Here is a 22,700-nt window from a genome sequence, read left to right as displayed (position 1 = left end):
TTGACCACTTGGATTTTATTTGGAACTTCTTCAATTATTTTCAAGATGTTTTCATTAGATTTGTTCCAGTTTGAAGGATTATATCCTTCTAATATATCTATGAATGCTTTTGTATCTTTTTGGTTAGGACTGTTGCTGATTTCATAGATGAGAAATGCCAGTTCCCTTCCTGCTACCTCATCGTTATTGCGAATCTGCTAGACACGCCAAATTACGCCACCTTTTCCCGCAGTTGGAACTTACTGCCATCATTGTTCTGATTTTTATAGTATTACACTTGATAACTAACTTAGAAGACGCTTTATCCTACTATTTTCACACTAATCTTATCACCGATAGTTCACGAACACTTCTAGATATTTCTCAAATTCTAGTCGTATGTTAAACTTGTGATATCTGTTGATTATTGTGACTTCACGCGGGTACGTCTCACCAAGCAAGATGGCTACTACGAGAGAGAGAGAGAAGAGAGAGAGAGAGAGAGAGAGAGAGAGAGAACAGCTCTGCTTTCCATTGACTTATCAGCTTATCTGGGATGATTCTTCACCCATTTCTTTCACTTACCCTCAATCTGTCCATATCACTTTCATTTTTGTTATGGTAAAATACCAATCTAGTCACAATTGCTTTTTACGATTTTTTTACTACTTTAAAAGTAACTAAGCTCTGTAATAAACAAACTGGCGCCACTTTCAACTTCTGCGTGCCTTCAATTGTTTGTTTAAGCGGCTTCCTTGTGAAAAGTTATTTTATCTCTTTCATTTTCTTGCATTCTTGACTTATTACTTGTTTGTAAAATCCTCATGTTTGTTTTAAAAGTCTGCTGTTTGCCAACAGTAAGTTGGTGTATTGTGGCATAATTAATCTCTTTTGTGAATTAAGATCCAAGTGTAAACACACTGATCTCTCTCTCTCTCTCTCTCTCTCTCTCTCTCTCTCTCTCTCTTCTCTCTCTCTCTCTCTCACCACACACACACACACACACACACACACACACACACACACACACACACACACACACTCTCTCTCTCTCTCTATCGATTTTTGTTATCAACCTTTGCATACTGCAACCAATTCAGGTTGCTCAAATGGTTCCCGTCTCTCCTCCCTCCATTCCCCAGCCGGCTGGTGCCATTTTTACCAAACAGTTTGTTAATCATACATAGAAAAAATAAAATGTAGACAATTTTACTTCACATAACGTACTGTTTTATTACTTTACACTCTTAATTTAACTTTTGAACACATTAATAATAGAAAAATTTGTAAAAAGTGGACTTTTTGGGTTGGCTGGAACGAATTATCCTGATTCCCTTTATTTCTTATGGGGATATTTGTTTTATATTTCGAACAATCGTACTTCGAGTAGCCTTCTGGAATGGATTAAGTTTGAAGTACGAGGTACTACAGTATACCTACTGCTAATTTGAGTCTCTATAACCAATTGGTATGAACACATATATACATGCTGTTTGTGTGTGTTCAGCGTTTTATAAATGCTGGTAAAGGTAATACATCTTTGGAAGACGAAAACTAAACATACATTTTTGTTGTTGTCAGTTGCTAGTAAAGTCTCTCTCTCTCTCTCTCTCTCTCTCTCTCTCTTCTCTCTCTCTCTCTCTCTCTCTCTCTCTCTCTCTCTCTCTCTCTTTAGATACTAATGTTTAAGATGGCTTTGAATACAGTAGTAGGATAATAATTTAAGATATATTTGATGTAGCATGTTATTTAAGGTATACATTTGGTGTTTGAACTGTCAAGATAGACAGTTATAAGCGTTTTTAGAGTGGGTTCTAAGTATTTGCGAATTTTAAATAGTATTGGGGAGGGTTGTGTTTGGTACAAATCCCCAGTGAATATGAGGGGCCCACTGTATTTTCAATTTGGATTTTTATGCATTCAACTTACCTGTCAGATATATACTTAGCTATAGACTCCGTCGTCCCCGATAGAAATTCGAATTTCGCGGCTCACTCTACAGGTAGGTCAGGTGATCTACCGCCCCGCCGCTGGTGGCGGGAATAGGAATCATTCCCGTTTTCTAAGACATTTTCTCTATCGGCCGTGACAGCAACATTGTTGTTGTTACTCCTGATTTGATTTTCGTGTTTTTTCATCGCTATTGATCTTCTAAGCCGGTTATTTTGGTGACGTATTGGATCTTTGGTTTGGCATACTCTTTCGTGGACTATTATTTGGACTTGGTTTTTGGATATTTCTCAGAATGTCAGATTCTAGCTTTGCGGTTAGAAGACAGTGTGTAAATGAGGGATGCATGGTGAGGCTACCGAAAGCTTCGGTAGATCCTCACACATTTTGTAAGGGGTGTACAATGAATGAATGTTCTATTTCTAACACCTGTGATGAATGTGTAGGTTTGAATGAGGAAGAATGGAAGAATTTAAATTCCTATTTAAGGAAATTAGATATGGATAGGGCTAGGAAGGCTTCCTCCAGAAGCGTAAGTAGGTCTCGCTCTAACGAACCTATTAAATTAACACCTAACCCTAAACTTGTATCTTCTTCCTCTAGTACTAAGACTGCAAATCCAGCAACGGAAATTGCAGATCTTAAAAGCTGCACTACAAAGGATGGAACGTAAAATGCTGACGTTACAAGGTAAGCACAGTGATAGTGATTTAAGTGTCCCTAGTGCAGTGGAGGGTGCGTCTGATCGGCTTCATCTCGCTCCCAGGCCTAGACCTCTTCCAAGCTCACAGGCCCAGAGGAGAAGGAATGTCAAAAGCTTTACGGAGGTTATGGAGAATCCCCACCAATCAGGCGTCCCCTCGGCAGATTCTGTGACGACCCGAACTGCCAAGGATCGCTATCGAAAAAGCATCCTGAAAAAGTGTTTGTTCATATACAAAACAAACCTTCGGTCTTAACATTAGGATTTACTAGCGCCAAGCTGGAAACCGGTAGAATTAAAATTACACTTGTGAGATCCAGGGACTAATGGCATCTATACCAGGTCACGGGGCATGTATACCCAGAATGCCCACGGCTACCTGTGACCCACCAGTTATTTTCCTACCGACTTTAAGATAAAACGTGTTACTGTCTATCTGATTTAAAGCCGGTTTTTCAGTTTGCCCGTTCTTTATCCATTTCATTTTTTATTTTTCATTCCTATTACCTTTTCTTTCTCCAAGTGTGATCAGTGTGTGGTAAGAGTGTATACGTGGTATGATGGAGAATTTTGCCTCAACATTGGGATCGTCTACCGTTTCGAAGAGGAGACAAAGGAAATGCCAGGAGTCAGTGGCTTTCCATGTTCTAGGTTTTTCCTAAACTTCGGTGTCGACGGATCCTCATCCAACGTGTAGTAGGTGCAGGGAAAACGTATGTACGGTTACTAATCCGTGTTCTGTTTGTCGCCTGTTGGTTGGGTGGAACAGTGGAAGAAGTTCTATGGGAAAAGCCAATACAAAAGGAAGGTGGTGACGCCATCTTTGGATGACCAAACCTTACCGGCTTCTTTTGTATCGGCAATAAACCAGGCTGCTCCATATGTTTCTCCACCTGCTTTTGATTTGTCTCATACCCCTTCGGTTTCTCCTAGCGGTTCAGTATCGGAAACGTCAGGAGGGGCCTTGGGTAATCTTATGAATAATATGCACTCTCCTTTGTTCCCAGCAAGTAGAGGGGGAGATCCGCCATCTTTGTTCCAGGCTCCTGCTCCTCAAGCGCATAGGTTAGATGGTACGTGGTCAGCGCTAGGCCTACCAGGCGTACCAACCTTGGATGGTCTGCTTACGCATTATATGACGTCACGGTTCCAGCAGGGTCCGGCAGCGCTGAATGTTCCTCATCCCCCGGGCTTGCAATTTATGGGAATTAATGCCGCGGCTTCACCATCACACTCAGTGTTTACAGCGATGCAGAACGTGGGAGGTAGTTTGGCAGCAAACGTGCGGTTGCCAGCAGAAACCTCTCAGTCTCTCCCTACGAGAGGGATGACGTCACAACATACGTCACACTCCGATATGGCAGGCATTTGATTGACGTCACAGACTGATTCTCGGGCCTATTTCACTGCACCCAGACGCTAATACGCCTTCTGACCGTCAATGCAAACTGTAATGCAGAAATTACAGGATATAGAGAAGAGAATGAATAAGAGAAACAAAAAGAAAAAGTGTGATTCGCCTTCTTCGTCTTCTTCCTCTAGTTTGGCGTCATCGCTACGTCCGATAACGTCACGGCGAGCGCCAGTCAAGCGTTGGAGGAGGATTCGGGAGTTCCTGGCGGATCCTCGGGCTTAGAGGAGAAGAATCAATTCTTCCTCATCTTCGGACCAAGACTGTCATTTCCAAGTCAGCAGGAAGGTCGGGAAGTCAGTGGCTATTAAGCACAAGGTTAGCAGACGAAGCCGTTCGCAAGAATCCGAACAAGCGAGAGAGGTGACGGCCGGCGGGCTAGCGGCCGAGGCGGAGTTGCCAGTTCGGATCGCAAAAACTACGATACCTCTGGTAAAATCGACGTTGGCGGCGAAAGGTGCATCAGAGGATGGAATGCAGGTCCCAGTTTTGCCCGTAAGGCCGTTCAAAATACGTACGAAGGACGATAAGGCTCCTATTAAAAGTACGAAAAATAGAGAGTTGGCAACCTCGGCGGATACGTTCGTGGAAGGCAGTGTCCGTCTGGATAGAAGGTCGAGGCCGGGCTCGCCGACGCTCGAAAACGATGCCAATACTAATAGAGACGAACTTATATCTGTCTTAAGGAGCCTTCATCTTGGAGATCTAGACGAGATTCTCGCTCTAGATCCGTGAGCAGAGAAAGAGTGAGACGTTCTTCGTTCCCACTGCTGACTATCCGGGATCGAGCCAACAGCGGCCAGCAAAGATCAAAGAGACCGCGGCCGTAGGGGCAGGCGGCCGTGGAATTCCGGGCCGTCTGTCAGAAGATAGAGGCGAGGCAACATCCCTTGTGACGGAGAATGGTACACTAGAGCCGGAGGAAGGAGAAAACCAAGAGTTTCTTGGCCTCGTAGCAGAGGTTATTGATTTGATTCGTCAATTCAATAACATTTCGGAGAAGACAGAAACACCGGCCAGTATGCTTCCGCCTGGAATTGACATGGCATTTGGACTAAAGAGGGATACCAAGGTGTCGTATGAATTGCCTTGTTCGAGTCATGCGGAATCGGTCTTGCAACACGTAAACGCAAAGATTGTAGGGAGGGATAATTCCTTAAGATCTAATAGATCATTTAAATTTATTCCCCCTCCAATGATAAAGCAAAGGAAATATTATACGACACCGAAGGTCCCTTTGCTGTCTTGACAAATGAACCCTAATGTTGTAAGGTTAAGGCCTGGATTAACCTTGGATCAGGTTAAAATGGAGTGCCCTTCGATGACGTACCAAGAGGCTGCTACGTTAGAAGCAACAGCTTCTTCTGTCTTTCAGGCTGCTTCTTGGTTAGACCTTTGGTCAACAGCAGTGGCGAAGATTGCATCCTCGGAAGCAACAAGAAAAGTAGTGGATGAACCATTGTTCGTTAGATTACTACAGTCAGGTTCCAAGGCGATTGCGTACCTGACAAACGTAAGTGCCAATGTTTGGGCAAATATCCTGCTAATGAGGAGAGATGCTTGACTGGCGCTCGCCGTGACATTATCGGACTTAGCGATGACGCCGAACTAGAGGAAGAAGGCGAATCACACTTTTTCTTTTTGTCTCTCTTATTCATTCTCTTCTCTATATCCTGTAATTTCTGCATTACAGTTTGCATTGACGGGTCAGAAGGCGTATTAGCGTCTGGGTGCAGTGAAATAGGCCGAGAATCGGTCTGTGACGTCATCACGCCTGCCATATCGGAGTGTGACGTATGTTGTGACGTCATCCCTCTCGTAGGGAGAGACTGAGAGGTTTCTGCTGGCAACCGCACGTTTGCTGCCAAACTACCTCCCACGTGGCAAACTCCCAGTCAGTTGTAGAGATTTACCTCCCTCCAATAGTAAGTCTATCCTAATGTTAAGACCGAAGGTTTGTTTCGTATATGAACAAATACCAAATTTGTAACTAATTTGTATTTTTCATAACTAACAAACCTGAGGTCTTAACAGTTAAAGGCCCACCTTGAACCACCCCTCTAGCAGTCTAAACTGGGTTAGAAATATAACTGGTGGGTCACAGGTAGCCGTGGGCATTCTGGGTATACATGCCCCGTGACCTGTATAGATGCCATTAGTCCCCTGGATCTCCAACAATGTAATTTTAATTCTACCGGTTTCCAGCTTGGCGCTAGTAAATCCTAATGTTAAGACCTCAGGTTTGTTAGTTATGAAAAATACAAATTAGTTACAAATTTGGTATTTTTCTTCGTCAGATTCTTCACCTAATGTAAGGGGCTGGAGCTCTGATGAACTGTCACGCCCCTTAAAGAGGAGTTGGAAGGCTCCAACTTTGAATTCAAGCCCTGAGCTTTTCTCCGATGGATCTCCATGTGAAAGGAAGAAAAGAAAATTAGTTCCGAAACGTAAATCGGTCTCTCCTTCCTCTTCTAGACCTCCCTCACCTGAATCAGGAAAGGAGAAAGAGAATGCTGCGGCGAAGATTCTCCTAAATGTACAGGAGCAGCTTTCCGCTTTAGTAGGAGTTTTTACGGAGACTCCCAGAAAAAAGGACTCTTTCCTTCCGATAAAGAAAACGAAGGGAAGGAAAGAAGAAACGAAAGTTTCGGATTCTACTAGGATGAGAACGAAGAATGCGCCAGATGCGCTAGAAGCTCTATACGATTCAGAAGAAGCCAGAAGCCGCCAGATGCGCCAGCCTGGCGCAATGCACCAGAAGCGCCATCCCGACGCAATGCGCCAGAAGCGCCAGCCTGGCGCAAGGAGCCACGAGCGCCAACCTGGCGAAATGAGCCACAAGTGACATCCAAGAGACGGACTTCTTCCAAAAGACAATTAAGCCAGGAGGATTTGTCTAACTTTCGGCAGGATAAACCTTTACCTGACAGGGAAACTAGGTGTCGCATGGGTGGCCGTAGCCCTTGTTAGGATATAGGTGGTTCCGGGGAAAGTGATAGGAGAGGACATCATTCCTCTGACAGGAGAGAAAGGTGTCGCACAGGCGGCCCGTCACTCTTGCCAGGAGAAGGATAAGGTCGTCTTTGCAGGATCAACCTATCTCTCGTAAGGATGCAAGTTATCGCACAGGCGGTCGTCGTTCTTGCGAGAGTGGGGCAGATACGGCAAGAGACCCGTCTCCTATGGAGAATAAGAAATCCTCTTCGGAAATAGAGTTGGATTTGGAAGAAGTTTCGGACTCTGAAGACCACTCGGCTCCAGGCTTGTCAGACTACAAGACACTGGCAGCCCTCTTACTTCAAGAGTTTGGGGACTCTTTAAGCCCGACTGCTCCTCCTTCTCCAAAGTCCTTATATACAAGTACTAAGGTCCCGAAGCAATCATCTTTCATTAAAATGAAGCCAACCATTATTTCATGATTAGGGTCTCCGATTCGTAGGAAATTGGTTTAAATCCAAGGAGAAGGCGGGGAAGACAGTCTTTGCCTGCCCTCCTTCCAGACTATCAGGAAAGAAGGGAATTTGGTACGAGACGGGCGAATCACTGGGTCTAGCTCTCCCTACCACTGCCGAAGCAGATTTTTCAAACCTGGTGGATTCGTCAAGGAGACAAGCCTTGTCATCAGCAAAGATCACATGGGGGACTTCTGAGTTGGACCATCTCCTCAAGGGATTGTTTAAGGTCTAGAAGTTTTTAACTTCTTAGACTGGTCCCTTGGGGTGTTGGCCAAAAAGACTCAAGAGAATGAATCTCTTAGTCCAGAAGTCCTCTGTAGTGTACTGTCCTGCATGGACAAAGCGGTTCAAGATGGATCAGGAGAGGTGGCCTCACTGTTTGGAACTGGAATTCTGAAGAAGAGAGTCTTATTTAGCTCCTTTCTGACGAAAGCAGTTACTCCCATTCAGAGGTCATCTCTTCTTTATGCTCCTCTGTCCAACCAATTGTTTCCTGAACAACTAGTAAGGAACATTTCTCATTCTTTGACAGAAAAGGCCACACAAGATCTCTTGGCCCAATCTGCAAAGAAATCAAGAACTTCGGTGCCTGATAAGAGAGAGAATCGTACTCCTCAACAGCCCTTTCGAGGGAGCTCCTCGACCAGACCCTCCTTTAAGAAGAGAGGAGTACAGAAAGAGGTAGTCTTCATTCAGACCTATCAAGAAAGCAAAATGAGACACCAGTCCTTCAAGCACCAGTAGGAGCCAGACTTCGGAAATTTTCCGAAGAATGGACTCGGAGACAGGCAGAAAGATGGTCCCTTTCAGTGGTAACGAAGGGATATATGATCCCCTTTCGAGACAGGCCTCCCTTGACAACGAACCCGAGGGAACTGTCAGCCCAATACAGGGACCCTGCCAAGAAAGAAGCATTATTGCAACTGGTAGAACAGATGTTGCAAAAGGAGGCCATCGAAGTGGTTCGGGATCCGCATTCCCGAGGATTCTACAACCGTCTTTTTCTGGTTCCAAAATCCTCGGGAGGGTGGAGACCGGTCCTCGATGTGAGCGCATTGAACCGATTTGTAGAGAACACAAAGTTCTCTATGGAAACATCAAAATCGGTTCTTGCGTCTCTTCGTCCAGGAGATTGGATGGTCTCCTTAGATCTACAAGATGCTTACTTTCATGTCCCCCTGCATCCATCATCGAAGAAATATCTCCGATTCATGATGCAGGGAAAAGTATTCCAATTCAGAGCCCTATGCTTCGGCCTGTCTACGGCCCCTCATGTGGTTTCACAAGCTTTAACTGAACCCGTAACTTGCGAGATGGCGACATCTAGAAGGAATAAATATATCCCTTTATCTGGACGATTGGCTAATAAGAGCCAAATCGGAACGTCAGTGCTTGAAGGACTTGGAGAAGACTTTGAATTTGACAAAATCTCTGGGACTACTCGTGAACCTCAAGAAATCACAATTGATCCCCAGACAGAACATAGTCTATCTGGGGATACAGATGGATTCTCGGGTTTTCGGGCGTTTCCATCTCAAGAGAGAATTGCTCGAGGCTTAGAAAAGATCTCGAACTTCTTAGGGAAAGAACGGACCTCGGCGAGGGAATGGCTCAGTCTGCTGGGCACCCTTTCCTCGTTAGAGCAGTTCATTTCCCTAGGGAGATTAAATCTCAGACCTCTGCAATTTTATCTCAAACAAATGTGGAGTCAAAAGACAGGAGACTTGTCAGACGTTTTTCCCATTCAACAGGGGATAAAATCCGACCTGAAGTGGTGGTTAACCCCATTAGCAAAGAACGAAGGGGTGGTCCCTCTTGATTCGGAACCCTCACCAAGTGTGTTTTCCGATGCCTCGGAAACAGGTTGGGGAGCAACACTGGGTCCCAAAGGAAGTGTCAGGTACCTGGACCAAACCACAGACTACTCTGCACATCAATGCGAAGGAAAACTCCTGGCTATTCATCTAGCCCTGGAATACTTCGAAGCGGAAGTCAGAGGAGTGGTAGTCAAGTCAATTCCGACAATACCACAGCTCTGGCTTACATCCGGAATCAAGGGGGCAACTCACTCTTTCTCACTGAACGAAATAGCGAGAGATCTATTAACTGGACAAGGTTGTTCAAGGAGTAAAAAACCTAAGGGCAGACAGGTTGAGCAGAAAGAACCAGGTACTCCCGACAGAGTGGATGCTCCACTCAGAAGTCTGGCAGACAAATATGGTCCCTCTGGGGAAGACCCCAGATCGACCTGTTTGCCACGTTCCTCTCCAGGAAGATAGACAACTTCTGCTCGCTAGAAGAAGATCCCAGAGCCACGGCGATCGATGCGTCCTCATGGATTGGTCAGGCATAGACGCCTACGCCTTTCCCCCATTCAAATTGCTGGGGGAAGTACTGATGAAAAAAAAAAATTTTTGGCATCAGAGGGAACGAGACTAACTCTGATTGCTCCCTTTTGGCCTTCCCGAATCTGGTTCACAGAGGTACTGGAATGGACGGTGGGGACTTCCCAGATCTCTACCACAGGACAGATCTGTTCAGACAACCCACTTCGAGAGGTTCCACAAAAACATCCAAAGTTTCTCCCTGACTGCCTTTCGACTATCGAAAGACTGGTCAGAGTGAGAAGGGCTTTTCAAAGAAAGTGGCAACTGCAATTGCTAGAGCCCGCAGAGCCTCTACCTTGCGGGTCTACCAATCAAAGTGGGAAGTTTTCCGTAGATGGTGTAGGTCAAAGAAGCTGTCCTCTTCCAATACCTCCGTAACCGAAATCGCGGATTTTCTCCTCTTCTTAAGAGAAGAATCCAAATTGGCCGTATCCACTATCAAGGGATATAGGAGCATGCTCTCAGCTGTTTTTAGAAAACAGAGGGCTGAATCTGGAGAATAATAAGGATCTTCATGATCTCATCAGGTCTTTCTGAGACTACGGATTGAGGATCGTCTATTTCCCCCGAGTTGGAACCTGGACGTAGTCCTAAAATTCTTGATTTCGGACAGGTTCGAACCTCTAGATAAAATCTCATTCAGAGATCTTACTAGCAAATGCAATTCCATTCCTGTTGGCTCTCGCAACTACTAAGAGGATCAGTGAATTGCATGCTTTGGACTATCTGGGTGGGATTTAAAAAGACTCTGCTGTTATTTCTTTCCAAGGATCTCTTTTTCCTAGCAAAGAATGAAAACCCTTCTAAACCTTGGCCTAGAAGTTTCGAAGTCAAGGGACTCTCTTCTCTGGTAGGTAGAGAGTTGGATCGGTCCCTTTGCCCAGTCAGGACCTTAAAATTCTATTTAAAAAAGAAGACACAGCTTCAGGGATGTCGACAAAGTCTTTGGTGTTCGGTAAGAAACCCCAAAAGACCTATGGCGTTCTTTGTCAGAAATGTAATTACCGAAGCTCACAGGGATTGCCAAGAGAACTCTTTACAGCTGCTGAGAGTAAAAGCTCACGAAGTCCGGGCTGTAGCAACTTCCCTTTCTTTTACGAAGAATATGTCCATGAGAAACATTTTAGCAGCAACTTATTGGAGGTGCAATTCAGTATTTGCATCCCACTATTTAAAGGATGTTAGAGTATACGATAAATGTTTTTCTCTTGGACCTTATGTATCAGCGGATACTATGCTGGGAAATGGAGCAGACGCTGATCCTTAATTTTGTTTTTATATTTTTAATAATTACTTTTAATATTGTTGTTAAGTTGTGGGTTGCTTGAAAGGGACTGTTCGGGGATGACTCCTTTCAATCTACTACTAACCCCAATTAGGATCAGGTGATCGGGATTAGTGTCGTGCTCTATGATCATGCCAATAGGCAAGGTGTTTTGTCATGTAAGTGGATAGGACCCCATTGACAAAGATCCTAAGGTTCTGAAGCGTAAGTGGGTAAGACCCCTGTAACAGACCATCAAGAACTCTTAGCATGAGGTCACTACCTCGGTGAGGCTCTTGAAGCGATACGGGCTCCTAGGCAGTAGCCATGAAGTCTTTCGCTAACACAGGTAGGAATCAAGGTTTTTAATTTTATTACCTACAACATATGTTGTTTCCTGCCTATTTCAGTAAATTAGCTGTCTCTTACCCTCCGCCAAAGGTGCCAATCAGCTAAGTATATATCTGACAGGTAAGTTGAATGCATAAAAATGTTATTGTCATGATACAATAAAGTTTTATGCATACTTACCTGGCAGATATATACGGTGTATGGCCCACCCGACCTCCCCTCAGGAGACAGGTGGAAGGGAAAATCTGTCTTAGAAAACGGGAATGATTCCTATTCCTGCCACCAGCGGCGGGGCGGTAGATCACCTGACCTACCTGTAGAGTGTGCCGCGAAATTCGAATTTCTATCGGGGACGACGGAGTCTATAGCTAAGTATATATCTGCCAGGTAAGTATGCATAAAACTTTATTGTATCATGACAATAACATTGTTCCTACAAGAATATTGACCTAACATTTCGACTTTCTGTCCTAAAGTATAGTTACAGTTAGTCAATAGGTTGGTTTGTTTACAGTGAAGTTCTGTGGAACCATCCTGCTTTATGCTTACGAAGAAGGGTTCAATTCCAATCATACAAGGCATTTTTATGAGTAGAATTTTTTTCTAACTGAATAAATTGACGTATCAGACCTACCCAAATATTTAGGTACTTGAGTGTAGAGCAAGAAGACTCCGAAATTAAGGAAGGCTTAGGAACGACTTCCCTTTACCAATTGTTCCGATATGTAATACAAACCATCGGTCCTTTAACAATAGGAAGTAGCTAGCGGCAGCTGGAACGGTCGTAAGCTTCGAACAAGGGGAGAACGGTAGTTAACTGCTTGCGCGACTGGGAGGTAAACAAATCACTTTTGCTTTCGGCCGCGGGTGTGAAGGACGTGTTCGTCATCGCTCTCTGCCCGCTTCATCGTCGTATGCTTTGTTTATATTGTGTTTTCTACTAATGGTTTGTTTAACTTGAAAATGAAACTGTAAGTACACTGTTTTCATTTTCATTACTTAATTATGAACCAACATGGAGCTATCGCCGTAGATGCGGCGATTTCCTCTCTTTTCATGAATTGAACCCTTGAATTATGTCTCGGTGCCGAGGGCGGGCGCGCTCGCGCCGAGTCATGTATTTTGGGCGAAAGTGTGTAATTGAAAAATGTAAGTACTCTTTTCATTATATTTTTGCCCTGTGCGTTCGTTACCGAGAGTGTGATTGCGCTCGGCACGAGCCTTTTATTTTGTATAATAGAATGCAATGAAAGTGGATTCGCAATTGCAATATTCTTTCATTTTCATTTATTTATTTGCATGAAATTTAATTTGGATCAATTTTCGTTCTTACCCGGGAATTGATCCTTACGATTATTTTATGTGAAAGTGAAATCGCAAGTGCAGTATTCTGTTTCATTTTCATATATATTTTATGATAGCATCATATTATTTGGATCAAGTTTCCGTTCTTACCCGGGAATTTATCTTTTCCCCTTTAAGTTCTATGAAGTGAATCGCAAGGGCAGTATTCTGTTTCATTTTCATATTACTTTTCACTGCTGTGCGGGGGTAGGGGAAGCGAAGGTCTGCCAGGAAGTCGTTGGAAAGCTCTCCCGCGACTCCCTTGGTATCCGATTCTTCGTCTTCCTTCCTGCCCCCCGCTCAGCTTCTTCGTTGTATTTTGTATTTGGGGTCTTCCTTGCGTTCGGGGTGGGGCATGTCTTCCCCCCGTGCTTGAGGGAACCCCTCTTACTAATCTATCTATGTTACCGCAGGTGCTACATCCGTGGGAGACGACCTTGGACAGGTATGGACCACCGCGGCGGCAGGGCGTGCCTAGCATCCACGGGCTGCTGCAGCGTCTAGCGAGGTCTGGGGCGGTCTCCACTACTACCACGGCCGCTTATGCTGCTCCCCCCCCTCCTGGTCTACACTCCCCATGCTGTGTCGGTGACGCCGTCTGCCGCTACTAGGGCCGCCGCCGTACCGAGGGGGTGTTGCCGCCGCCGCCGCCTGTTTTCTTCGTGTTGCCTGCCCCAGACTTCCGCTGTTCCAGCAGCTCGCCCCTGGACCGGCGCCAGTACCCAGGTTCCGCTGGCTGCCGATGATTCTACGAGGCGAATCGCTGGGCCTGCCGTACCTGCCGCTGATGTGATTCCCGCTGTTTTGGCTTGGCTGTCCCTTCTGGGTCTACCGCTGCCGCTGTTCCTGCCGCTCCTGAGCTGGTTGCTGTTCCTGTCGCTCCTGGTTCCTGAGCCTGTCCATGCTGGTCCTGCCCACGGTGTGTCTTCCCCAGTCCCCAGGTCCTTCCGGACAGGTGCAGTCGGGCCGTGTTGCTTCGGCAATAGCCCCGGCTCCAGCCTGGATGGAGGACCTGACGACTGTCCTGCGTGAGCTGACGAGGAAGAGGAAGCTGTCATCTTCGTCTTCATCGTCTGCTGCTGCCTCTTCCCCTTCGACTTCTAAGGCCCATAAGCTGAAGAAGAAGAAGGCTGCCTTCCCCCCTAAGAAGTCTCCTTCGGGAACTTCTAAGGGCCCGTCCCACCCCCCGGTGGGACGGGGGGTCCTTCTGCTGGTCCTCCTGCTCCTTCGGGAGCGGGGCCCGTCTCCCCTTCCGTAAGGAAGAGATAGACAGGGACCAGAGGAGTATCGGTTAGCTCTGGTACTTCCTCGCCTGGTGCTAGCGGCGATGCCGCTACGCCAGGTTCCGGCTCGGTCTCTCGTTCGCGAGAGATCCCGAGTGTACGTTCTCCCTCGGGAGACCGTGCAGCCAAGTTTCGGCGCCAGAGTTCGCTCGGCGCCAAGACGCGGCACGGAGCAGAAGGCTGGTGAGAGACGCTCAGGTGACTCTTGCCAGGCCAGCGGCCGCTCTTGCAGCGACCAGCTGGTAACCCGGGTTTTCCCCCCTAAGAAGGCTCCTTTGGGACCTTCTAAGGGCCCGTCTCGCTCCGGCGATTCGGGGAGCTCTTCTGCTGGTCCTCCTGCTCCCTCGGAACAGGGCCCGCCTCTCTTCTACCAAGGAGAAGAAGACGGGGACCAGAGGAGTACCAGCTTCGGCTGGCACTTCCTCGCCTGGTTCTAGCGGTTCTGCCGCTAAACCAGGATCCGCCTCGGCTTCTCGTTAGCGAGAAGTACCGAGTGGACGGTCTCCCGCGGGAGACCGTCCAGCCAAAGTCTTGACACCTGAGCTCGCTCGCCGTCAAGACCGAAGCGCGGAGCAGAAGACTGGCGAGTGTCGTGCAGACGACTCTCGCCAGGCCAGTGGACGCTCTCGCAGCGACCAGCTGGCTGCTCGGGTTGAACTGACGGTCGCTGACCAGCCACGGGTTGAGGCGAGGAAGGGGTCCTCGCGGCCGTCGGTACCAGCCACGGCTGGTATCAGCCGGCTAGAACGCGCCGAGAGTGACGCTCGCCCCGGTCGGTCCCCCACCCACCCGCGACAGCGAGTCTAGCAGGTCACCTGACGCCGCTCCCATCGGGACCGGGCGGAGACGGTAACCAGCAACTGCTCGCCTGACGCTAGAGATCAGCGTCGACGTTCTCAGCCGAGCCTCTCGCCCCAGGCGAGCGGCAAGGCTAGGCCTGCTGCTCGATCGCCACCGCGGGTTGACGATCAGCAGCAACCCTCCAAGCACGCTGGTCCTGCCAGCGAGCTAGGCGGGAGCGTCAGGTCTGCCTCTCCTGTACCTTCAACCTCCTCGGGCTACACCGGGAGGAGCGAGGTACCTATGAGTGATCGCGAGAGGTGCGCCGCTCGCGATCCCGCTATGACACCGTATGGACCAGGCACGGTTCTAGGACCGACCAGGACATACGCGCAAGTAGCTGGAGGCGACCGTCAGGGGCCTGCCGCTTTTCCTCCTTCTGAAGGAGGAGTATCTCGGGATCTGTTCTTGTTGGAGGGACTGGACGGTCCTACTCCGCAAGACGCGGTTACTCCCGAGATACAGAGGAATTTGCAGAAGTCATTAAGCTGATTCGTCAGCATAAAGACCTTGCGGAAGGATTGCCGCTCCCACCAGCAGAGCCCACGTCTCTGCTCGAGTCGTTTTGGGGCCCGAGAGGGAACCCAAACCGACGGTGGGTCTGCCGCGATCGGAGCTTGCCGATTCTGTCTCGAATCAGTCTCTCTCGTCTCCGGACAAGAAGGCTCTCTCAGTTCTGGCCGGTCGATCAAGCTACTTCCACCTCCTCTAACTGCGACAGCGCGTTTCTACGTGTCTTCGGACACCGTATTTAAATACTCCTTCGGTCCTCCTGAGAGGTTTCGACCTCGACGAGGACTGGAATGAGTCGGAGGACGGTATCGGCTCTCTCCTGTCAGGTGTCGATCAGCCCCACCCAGACGACGTTCACAGTGGCGGCAGACCCTTACCTACAGTAGAGTTCTTAACCCTCCGCGGGAAAACGTTTTTCTCCTAACGATACGTTTTCCCAGACTCTGAGAGGCCATCGCCGCAAGGCGATGGCTGCTCCTACTCTTCTCCAACTGCTAGTTCCACTGGGAAGGCGAGCGAGTATCCAATTCCTCCCCCATTCCCTCTCTCCTTACGGCTACGAGGGAAAGGGGAGGGATCCTACAGAGATTTCTCTGTAGGATCCCACTTTCGGGACTGCGCTACCGGGGGGACCTTCGGGTCCTACCTGACGTAAGCCCCGGTCGTTGAGGAGGAATCCTGCCCCATTCTCGATTTCTACGGGAATCCTGAGAGGACCAACCAGCAGATATCGTTTGACGAATTCGGTGGGGGTTTCGCAGACTGCTTAGAATTCTACGGAATTTCTAGCGCATTCAGAGTGTTCGAGTTTTTTACGATCTCCAAACACTTATGCGAGACCACGGTCCAAAGTGAGCGAGACGAGAATCCCCGATATGTTACACGATAATCGGGAACCTCGCCTATGCTCGAATTCCTGGAATTTCTAGCATTGGGGGAAGAAAGACTGCTGCTGAAAGAACTATCTCACAGTAGGCGACCAACCTGGAATAGAGGAGATCGGACGGAATATCCAGTTTGGCTTGAACTATCGTCTTAGTATTCTGTTCACCATTGAAGCTTTCCTTCGAGGAAGACTTCTCCTTCACTCTCTTTCATAGAGAACGAAGGTGGTCGATCTCCAATCCTTATTTTGTTTTTCTTGAAGAAAGAATTTAGGATGGAGATCGTTGTTCAGAATCCTACAAATATACTACGTATATTAACCTCGCGACATGATTCTACTAAGCAGTTGAATTGTCCGAGGGGTAGGCGCATATCTAGTTAATCTACGGATTGCGACTTATAAGAGAAGTATTCTAATTGAACTGCAACTCGGGGTTGCCTGCAACCTCCCAGGAGTTTTCAGTTTCAATTTTATATACTTATGGTTTTGTCACGACAACACCATTTCAACTTTTATATTTACCGAAATTCGTTTCGCCTAAATATAATTGCTCGAGCATATCTTTATGCTCGGTAGTTCTAGCCGAACGCATTCCTTCGTGGAATAATGGATTACCTGGCAACTCAGGATGACGAGTCAGCGAGAGCTCAGGCTCAACTACTGCGTATTGAAACTGCCTGACAACAGCTCAGTATCAGCTGGGCCTCCGGGATGCGCTGTCATGTATGTCTCTCTCTCCCCTGCTTTGATTGACTACCGAACCATATCTCTGCCCAACAATCATGGACTTAGGTCTCTGATTAACGGGGATTCTCGCAATAATGAAGGACCATCTACTGCTGTGACGCTAGATTCCATCGCCTTCGACATTGCGAGAATTTTCAACAGAGATATCTCTTGGACTCTTTCATCTTTCTGTTTACCGCACGGTAACAGAAGTCTGTACAAGTCTCCCGCTGCATCGCACTGCGATAATGCGAATGATTTTGCAGACATCTGAGTTTGTCTTCAAAATATCTCGTATTCGTAGGTGTACAATTGTTCATTGTTCAACCCGAATTACAAGATGTGTCAGAAGACATCGCCTACTCTCCGACCTGACAGCTCTACTTCCAAATGTTCAGCCCATGAGAAGCAGTTCTTCAGGCGCTCTCCCCTGTGTTTTCATTACTGAAGAACGCCCCGCTTTCATTGCAAACTACGACTTCTCACCGGACAGCAATGAAATAGCGGTTAGCGTTTTCAGTCATTTGTAAGCACAGGTTATGAATCTTGAGAATCCAATTCTCTCGATTCATCTGTGAAGACGTAGGTTGCATTCAATATCTACCTTCGTCTTCAACGGTACATAGTGTTGCTTCTCCTTAGCTGAGATTCAACAACCATGAGATGTTTTACCTTCAGGGACCTCGGTCTCTAGAAGGCAATTGACTTTCGCCTGTGGGGCACATGCCTTAAGAGAATCATCACCTCGCTGTCCGGCATTGGTGACAAACAAATACATTATTTGTTTGGTCTCTCGGCATAACCCTTTAAAGGCGAAGGTCACGTGACTTACTCGGATGCTTTGACAACTTGCCTCCTACCGAACGCAGTCAGTCGGCAGCTGTCAGAGCGCCCGAGTCAGTTACGAACTACGCTGTTGACTTAGTTCGGTTGTTACAAAGCAACCATTACTTCGTTTTAATAGCTTGTCACAGTACCAATACCATTGACACCCACCATGGAGTGTCGGTGTCCTATCCACTACCGAGAACTTCGCTGCATGGGGATAGGAGGATGCGAGAGACTTCGTGGCAAACGGACAGACCAGTATGGGTACTGGACATCACCGAAGTAGAGAAGAGGGATAGGTCATGCGACTATTTCCTTCTTTTCCTCTGAGGAACTGCATGACTTCTCCTGCGAAGTCAAGCATCCAGGGGATGGGGATCCGTGACGCTCGATTTCGTACCGAACTTCGTAGCGAAGACTCAGAACCCTTCGGTCCCTGACGATTGGTTCGAGTCGTTCACAATCCCCTCCCTAATGGACTTTACCGCCTTCGATGCGAAGGAGATGCTGCCTTGTCCACAAGAACTCCGTGGCGCAGGTACTGAAGGCAGGGGTCTGGTCCAACCAGACCACATGCCCTTCCTTCTACCTTCGGGGATATTGCCCACAGGTCCTTGGATCTTTTTCCTTGGGACCCGTGGTGGCTGCTCAACACGTTGTGTAGCGAACCCAGACCCTCGCAGCTGAACAGCATCGAGGTCCTGGTGTGGACCAGTAAGAATGGATGAGTGGATGAGAGTGTGACTGGCTCCTCTTCCGATCTTTTTCTTCCCCTCTACCTGTGGTTAGAGGGACACGGTCGTCACCCTGCTGGATAAGGACAAGATGCAGGTGAGCTACTCAACAGAGCCCCATCCTATCCCTTTCACTAGGGATAGGAGCGTATATCCACCACTTCCTCCAACAAGGGGGAGGAAGTGGATGCCAGTTTGAGACAACCCATACTTTATGTTGCCTCTTGCAAACAGGAACAAGTTCTTGCTTGCTGGTACGAAGAGATACGCTTGCCCTCTCTCTTAGTACTCGGCCAGAGGTCTGACCATTGATCCTGCGGTGCACACCCCGATCAATCGGACAGAGGCTTGGATCCCTCCCTCGCTCTTACGACCAGGGAGGCATTCCAGGGATGGACGAACACCAGTCTGTTCATCAAAAGACTCAGATTCCTCCCACCAAGAAGTGAGTCTTCCTATTGTTAAAGGACCGATGGTTTGTATTACGTATCGGAACAAATGACAATTTGTCGAAAATTGCATTTTTCCTAACTATACAAACCTGAGGTCCTTTACATATAGTCCTCCTCATGCCACCCCTCACTCTGCGTATTTTGCATGGGCCAAAAGCAAAAGTGATTTGTTTACCTCCCAGTCGCGCGGCGCGCGACTGTCGGACAAGCAGTTAACTACCGTTCTTCCCCTTGTTCGAAGCTTACGACCGTTCCAGCTGCCGCTAGCTACTTCCTATTGTTAAAGGACCTCAGGTTTGTATAGTTAGGAAAAATGCAATTTTCGACAAATTGTCATTTTACCCTTGCCAAAGTGGTTGAGTTCTTAGCCTAGCCCAGTTTAGCTAGTTCAAACCTTTCTTTACCGGCTTAGCCTACCCTAAGTGGTTGAGTTCTAGGCCTAGTCTATCTAGTTCAAACCTTCTATACCATCCTGGCCTAGCCAAAGTATTGGAGTTCTTAGCCTAACCTTGCTGGTTTGAACCTATCTTTATCAGACCTGCTCTTCAGTATCCTGGAGCATGTTCCTCTGCGTCATGACTTCTGCAAGAAGAGGATTTTCCTGTTCTTCAAGAGTTTGGGATTGGGGTAGGTTAGGTTGGGTACAATTCCTAACTTAGCCTAATTTTACATATCCAAGTGACCAGACCAGTACTGTGCCTCATATCCTAGTTGTTCTTGTCTGCAGGAGTTAAAATCCATCTTTAGCTTTGTGCTATCTTGTTCAGGAACATTGCTGTGGTGGTTCCTAAGTCAAAGAAATGGGCGTTGGGTCAGTGTCCTATCATCATAGGGCATTTTCTCTGTTGGGTAGCATACTGAACTTATGTCATCATAGATGATCTGATAGGATGTCTCCTCAGTTGGAAATGTACATTCCTTTAGCAGTGCGAGGACATCTGTGTCTACAGTGCAAATTCCTTTGACATTCCACAAGTTGACAGTAGGGTAAAGGCAGTCCCTGGATTTCGGAGGGGATTCTTTTTAGTGGGGTGCTGACAAGCAAAAACCGTGATTAACCAAAACTGCAATTTATGGTGCTTAGAGCGCAGAGTTTCCGTTAATGGCGCCTGTGTTATGTATGTTGTGGTGCCATAACGCTATTATCGGCACATTATGGCACCGATAACCGAAACTCGGCCCGTTATGATGCCATAAATTGCCAATTTTATGCCACAAGAGCAGCGCCTTAAAACTGGATCACCATTAACTGAGTCCACTAATAACCATGGACTGCATGTAACTAGAACTTATCTGTGTAGAGCATATTGTCATAGGACATTCCCTTGGGTTTTCCTATTGTCTCCTTTGTCTACTTGGAGAAGACCTATGTTAGACCTCTTCAGTATACGGTTCAACAGGAAGCTAGAGGTGTACTGTTGAATGGTCCCAGATCCGCTTGCTGTGGCAAAGGATCCCCTCTACATAATGGGAACAACTTGGGAGTTTATGCATTTTCTCTGTTCTGTCTGTTCTGTCATGTCCTGAACAGAGTAATGGGCTCTAAAATCTCAGGATGACTGTAGCAGCTCCTTGTGGCCCCAAACAGAGTAGTTCCTGTGTCTTTTTCTCTCCTCTCAGCAGTTTCGAGAGAGATTCTACCTTAGCACAACCTTCTCTGCCATCCTCATGTCTTGAGTCTGCCCAGTATCTCTTTTGAATGAGGGAACTTTCTTGCATAGCAGCTACTTCAGAAGATCTTCGTCAGCTGTGTGCAAGATGAGTATGTGCAGGCTAGAGCACATGACATCAGAGGCATAAGTTCCTCTGTGGCATTTAAGAAGAACTTTGCTGTTCATACAATTTTGAACATTGGTAACTGGTTGTGTCAATCCATGTCCACTTCATTTTACCCAAGAGATGTTGCCCACAGGTCTTTGAACACGTTTTCCTTGGGCCCTCTGGTGGCTGCCCAACAAGTTGTGTAATTCACCCAGTGCTCTTCACAGGGCAGTTTTGTATCTTACTTGTGATGATTATGTGGAAGAGAGAATGAGAGAGTTGGTTGGCCTTTTTCTTTCTCTTCATTTCTTTCTTCTTCCTACAGGTGGGTTGAGGAATAGAAAGGTCATATGCTGTACTGGTCTGATACAGGTGAGTAAGGTAGTCATACTGATAGTTGTTTTGCTTTGTTTTTTAAATAATCAAACCCTATATTCAGTAGCAAACCCCTGTGGCTAATATGGTTTGTTATATGAACAGTCAGAATTTTCTTTGGTTCCCTAGATGCAATGAATCTGCTCATATATCATTGTATTTCAACCCAGTTGGCTGATTTATTAGATATTGGTTTTCTGTCTTCTCACGAACATTGAACCACTTTTAGAACTCGTTCTTCTAGAAAGGCTGGGCAGGTGGGTTAACTCCCAGCCGGTTTTAGGATACTTGTACCTCCCACCAGTATAATTCTGTCCTATTGTCAAGACCAAAGGTCTGTTCCGCATATGAACAAATGACAAACTTTTAATCAATTTGTATTTTTCATCGCTAGCAAACCCGAGGTCTTAACGTTTTACTGCCCACCTCTAGCAGCCCCTCTCTTTTATTATAACTCTTGGGTTGGGAAATGACTGAAGCGTCACAAGCTCTGGTGCGCAGTCTCTGACCAGCTATCACCTCATACGTGCAGGAGTTGCCAGGTCTCACAGATTCCTTGCTTTACAATTTTTGATTGTGTTAATCGGTTACCAGCTGGCGCTTGACAGTTATTCTATACTTAAGACCTCAGGTTTGTTAGCTCTGAAAAATACAAATTGATGAAAAAATTTGTCGTGTTTTTTAAACTAGTTTCCAGCTGGTAGCTGGTGCCAGACCTCAGGCTTGTTAGCTATGAGAAATAAAAGTTAATTAAAAATAGTAATTTTTTGTTTGGATGCTCTTATGTATCTTTTGTTGTATTGGTGCTCTAATGCACCTTGACCTTTTTGGCAGTTGTTTTGAGATATCAGTTAATTAATTTTCCCGTCTTCATTATTTCTTCCCCAGGTTGTGACGTACAAAGGGTCACCACAGGTTCGAAGAATTGTGCAGAGTCAGATGCGCGCCACCAAATTGAATGTCCTCCTGACAACTTACGAATACATTATTAAAGACAAAGCTGTACTTTCAAAACTGCGCTGGAAATACATGATAATCGATGAGGGTCATCGTATGAAGAATCATCATTGCAAACTTACTCAGGTGTGTTAATGTATTTTGAAAGTTTTCCTATAATTTTTAATGTACTTGTTTTCAACTGATATGTTTCAGAGATTTAGTTTTACTGTATTAGTAATATGTAGTAGAGATAAGTCATGAAACAAATTGAAATATCAGATCTCTAAATGAGAACTGTAAGAAGCAAGAACATAAGGATGAAGGTGTATGTCCCCTCTCTTTTTATTGTTAACCCCTTCTTTTTCAAATTTTTTTCCAAATGGGTGCAAAAACAGGCAGGATTTAGTTTCATTTTATAGTTCTATATAGGATAATATGCAATGCATAGTTTTTATTGAAAAATATTAATTGATTTTGGAAGTTACTAGGAATTTGAAATGTGACATTTTTACATTCCAA

At 46.5% G+C, this 22,700-nt stretch overlaps 2 protein-coding genes across 2 annotated transcripts in view; one reads left to right on the top strand and one right to left on the bottom strand.

Moving 5' to 3' along the window:
• LOC135195697 (ATP-dependent helicase brm-like) overlaps positions 1 to 22,334 on the top strand; it is a 34,104-nt gene extending 11,770 nt beyond the window's left edge. The window contains exon 4 of the mRNA XM_064222100.1: positions 22,131 to 22,334. Coding sequence (XP_064078170.1) covers positions 22,131 to 22,334 — 204 coding nt within the window. The remainder of the gene's footprint in view (positions 1 to 22,130) is intronic.
• LOC135198613 (transcription activator BRG1-like) overlaps positions 1 to 22,700 on the bottom strand; it is a 264,106-nt gene that overhangs the window by 122,063 nt on the left and 119,343 nt on the right.

This window comes from Macrobrachium nipponense, chromosome 23 (genome assembly GCF_015104395.2).
Source record: "Macrobrachium nipponense isolate FS-2020 chromosome 23, ASM1510439v2, whole genome shotgun sequence".
Lineage (NCBI taxonomy): Eukaryota > Metazoa > Arthropoda > Malacostraca > Decapoda > Palaemonidae > Macrobrachium > Macrobrachium nipponense.
The sequence above is the reverse complement of the archived record's forward strand: the minus strand, read 5'-3'. Positions and strand labels throughout refer to the sequence as shown.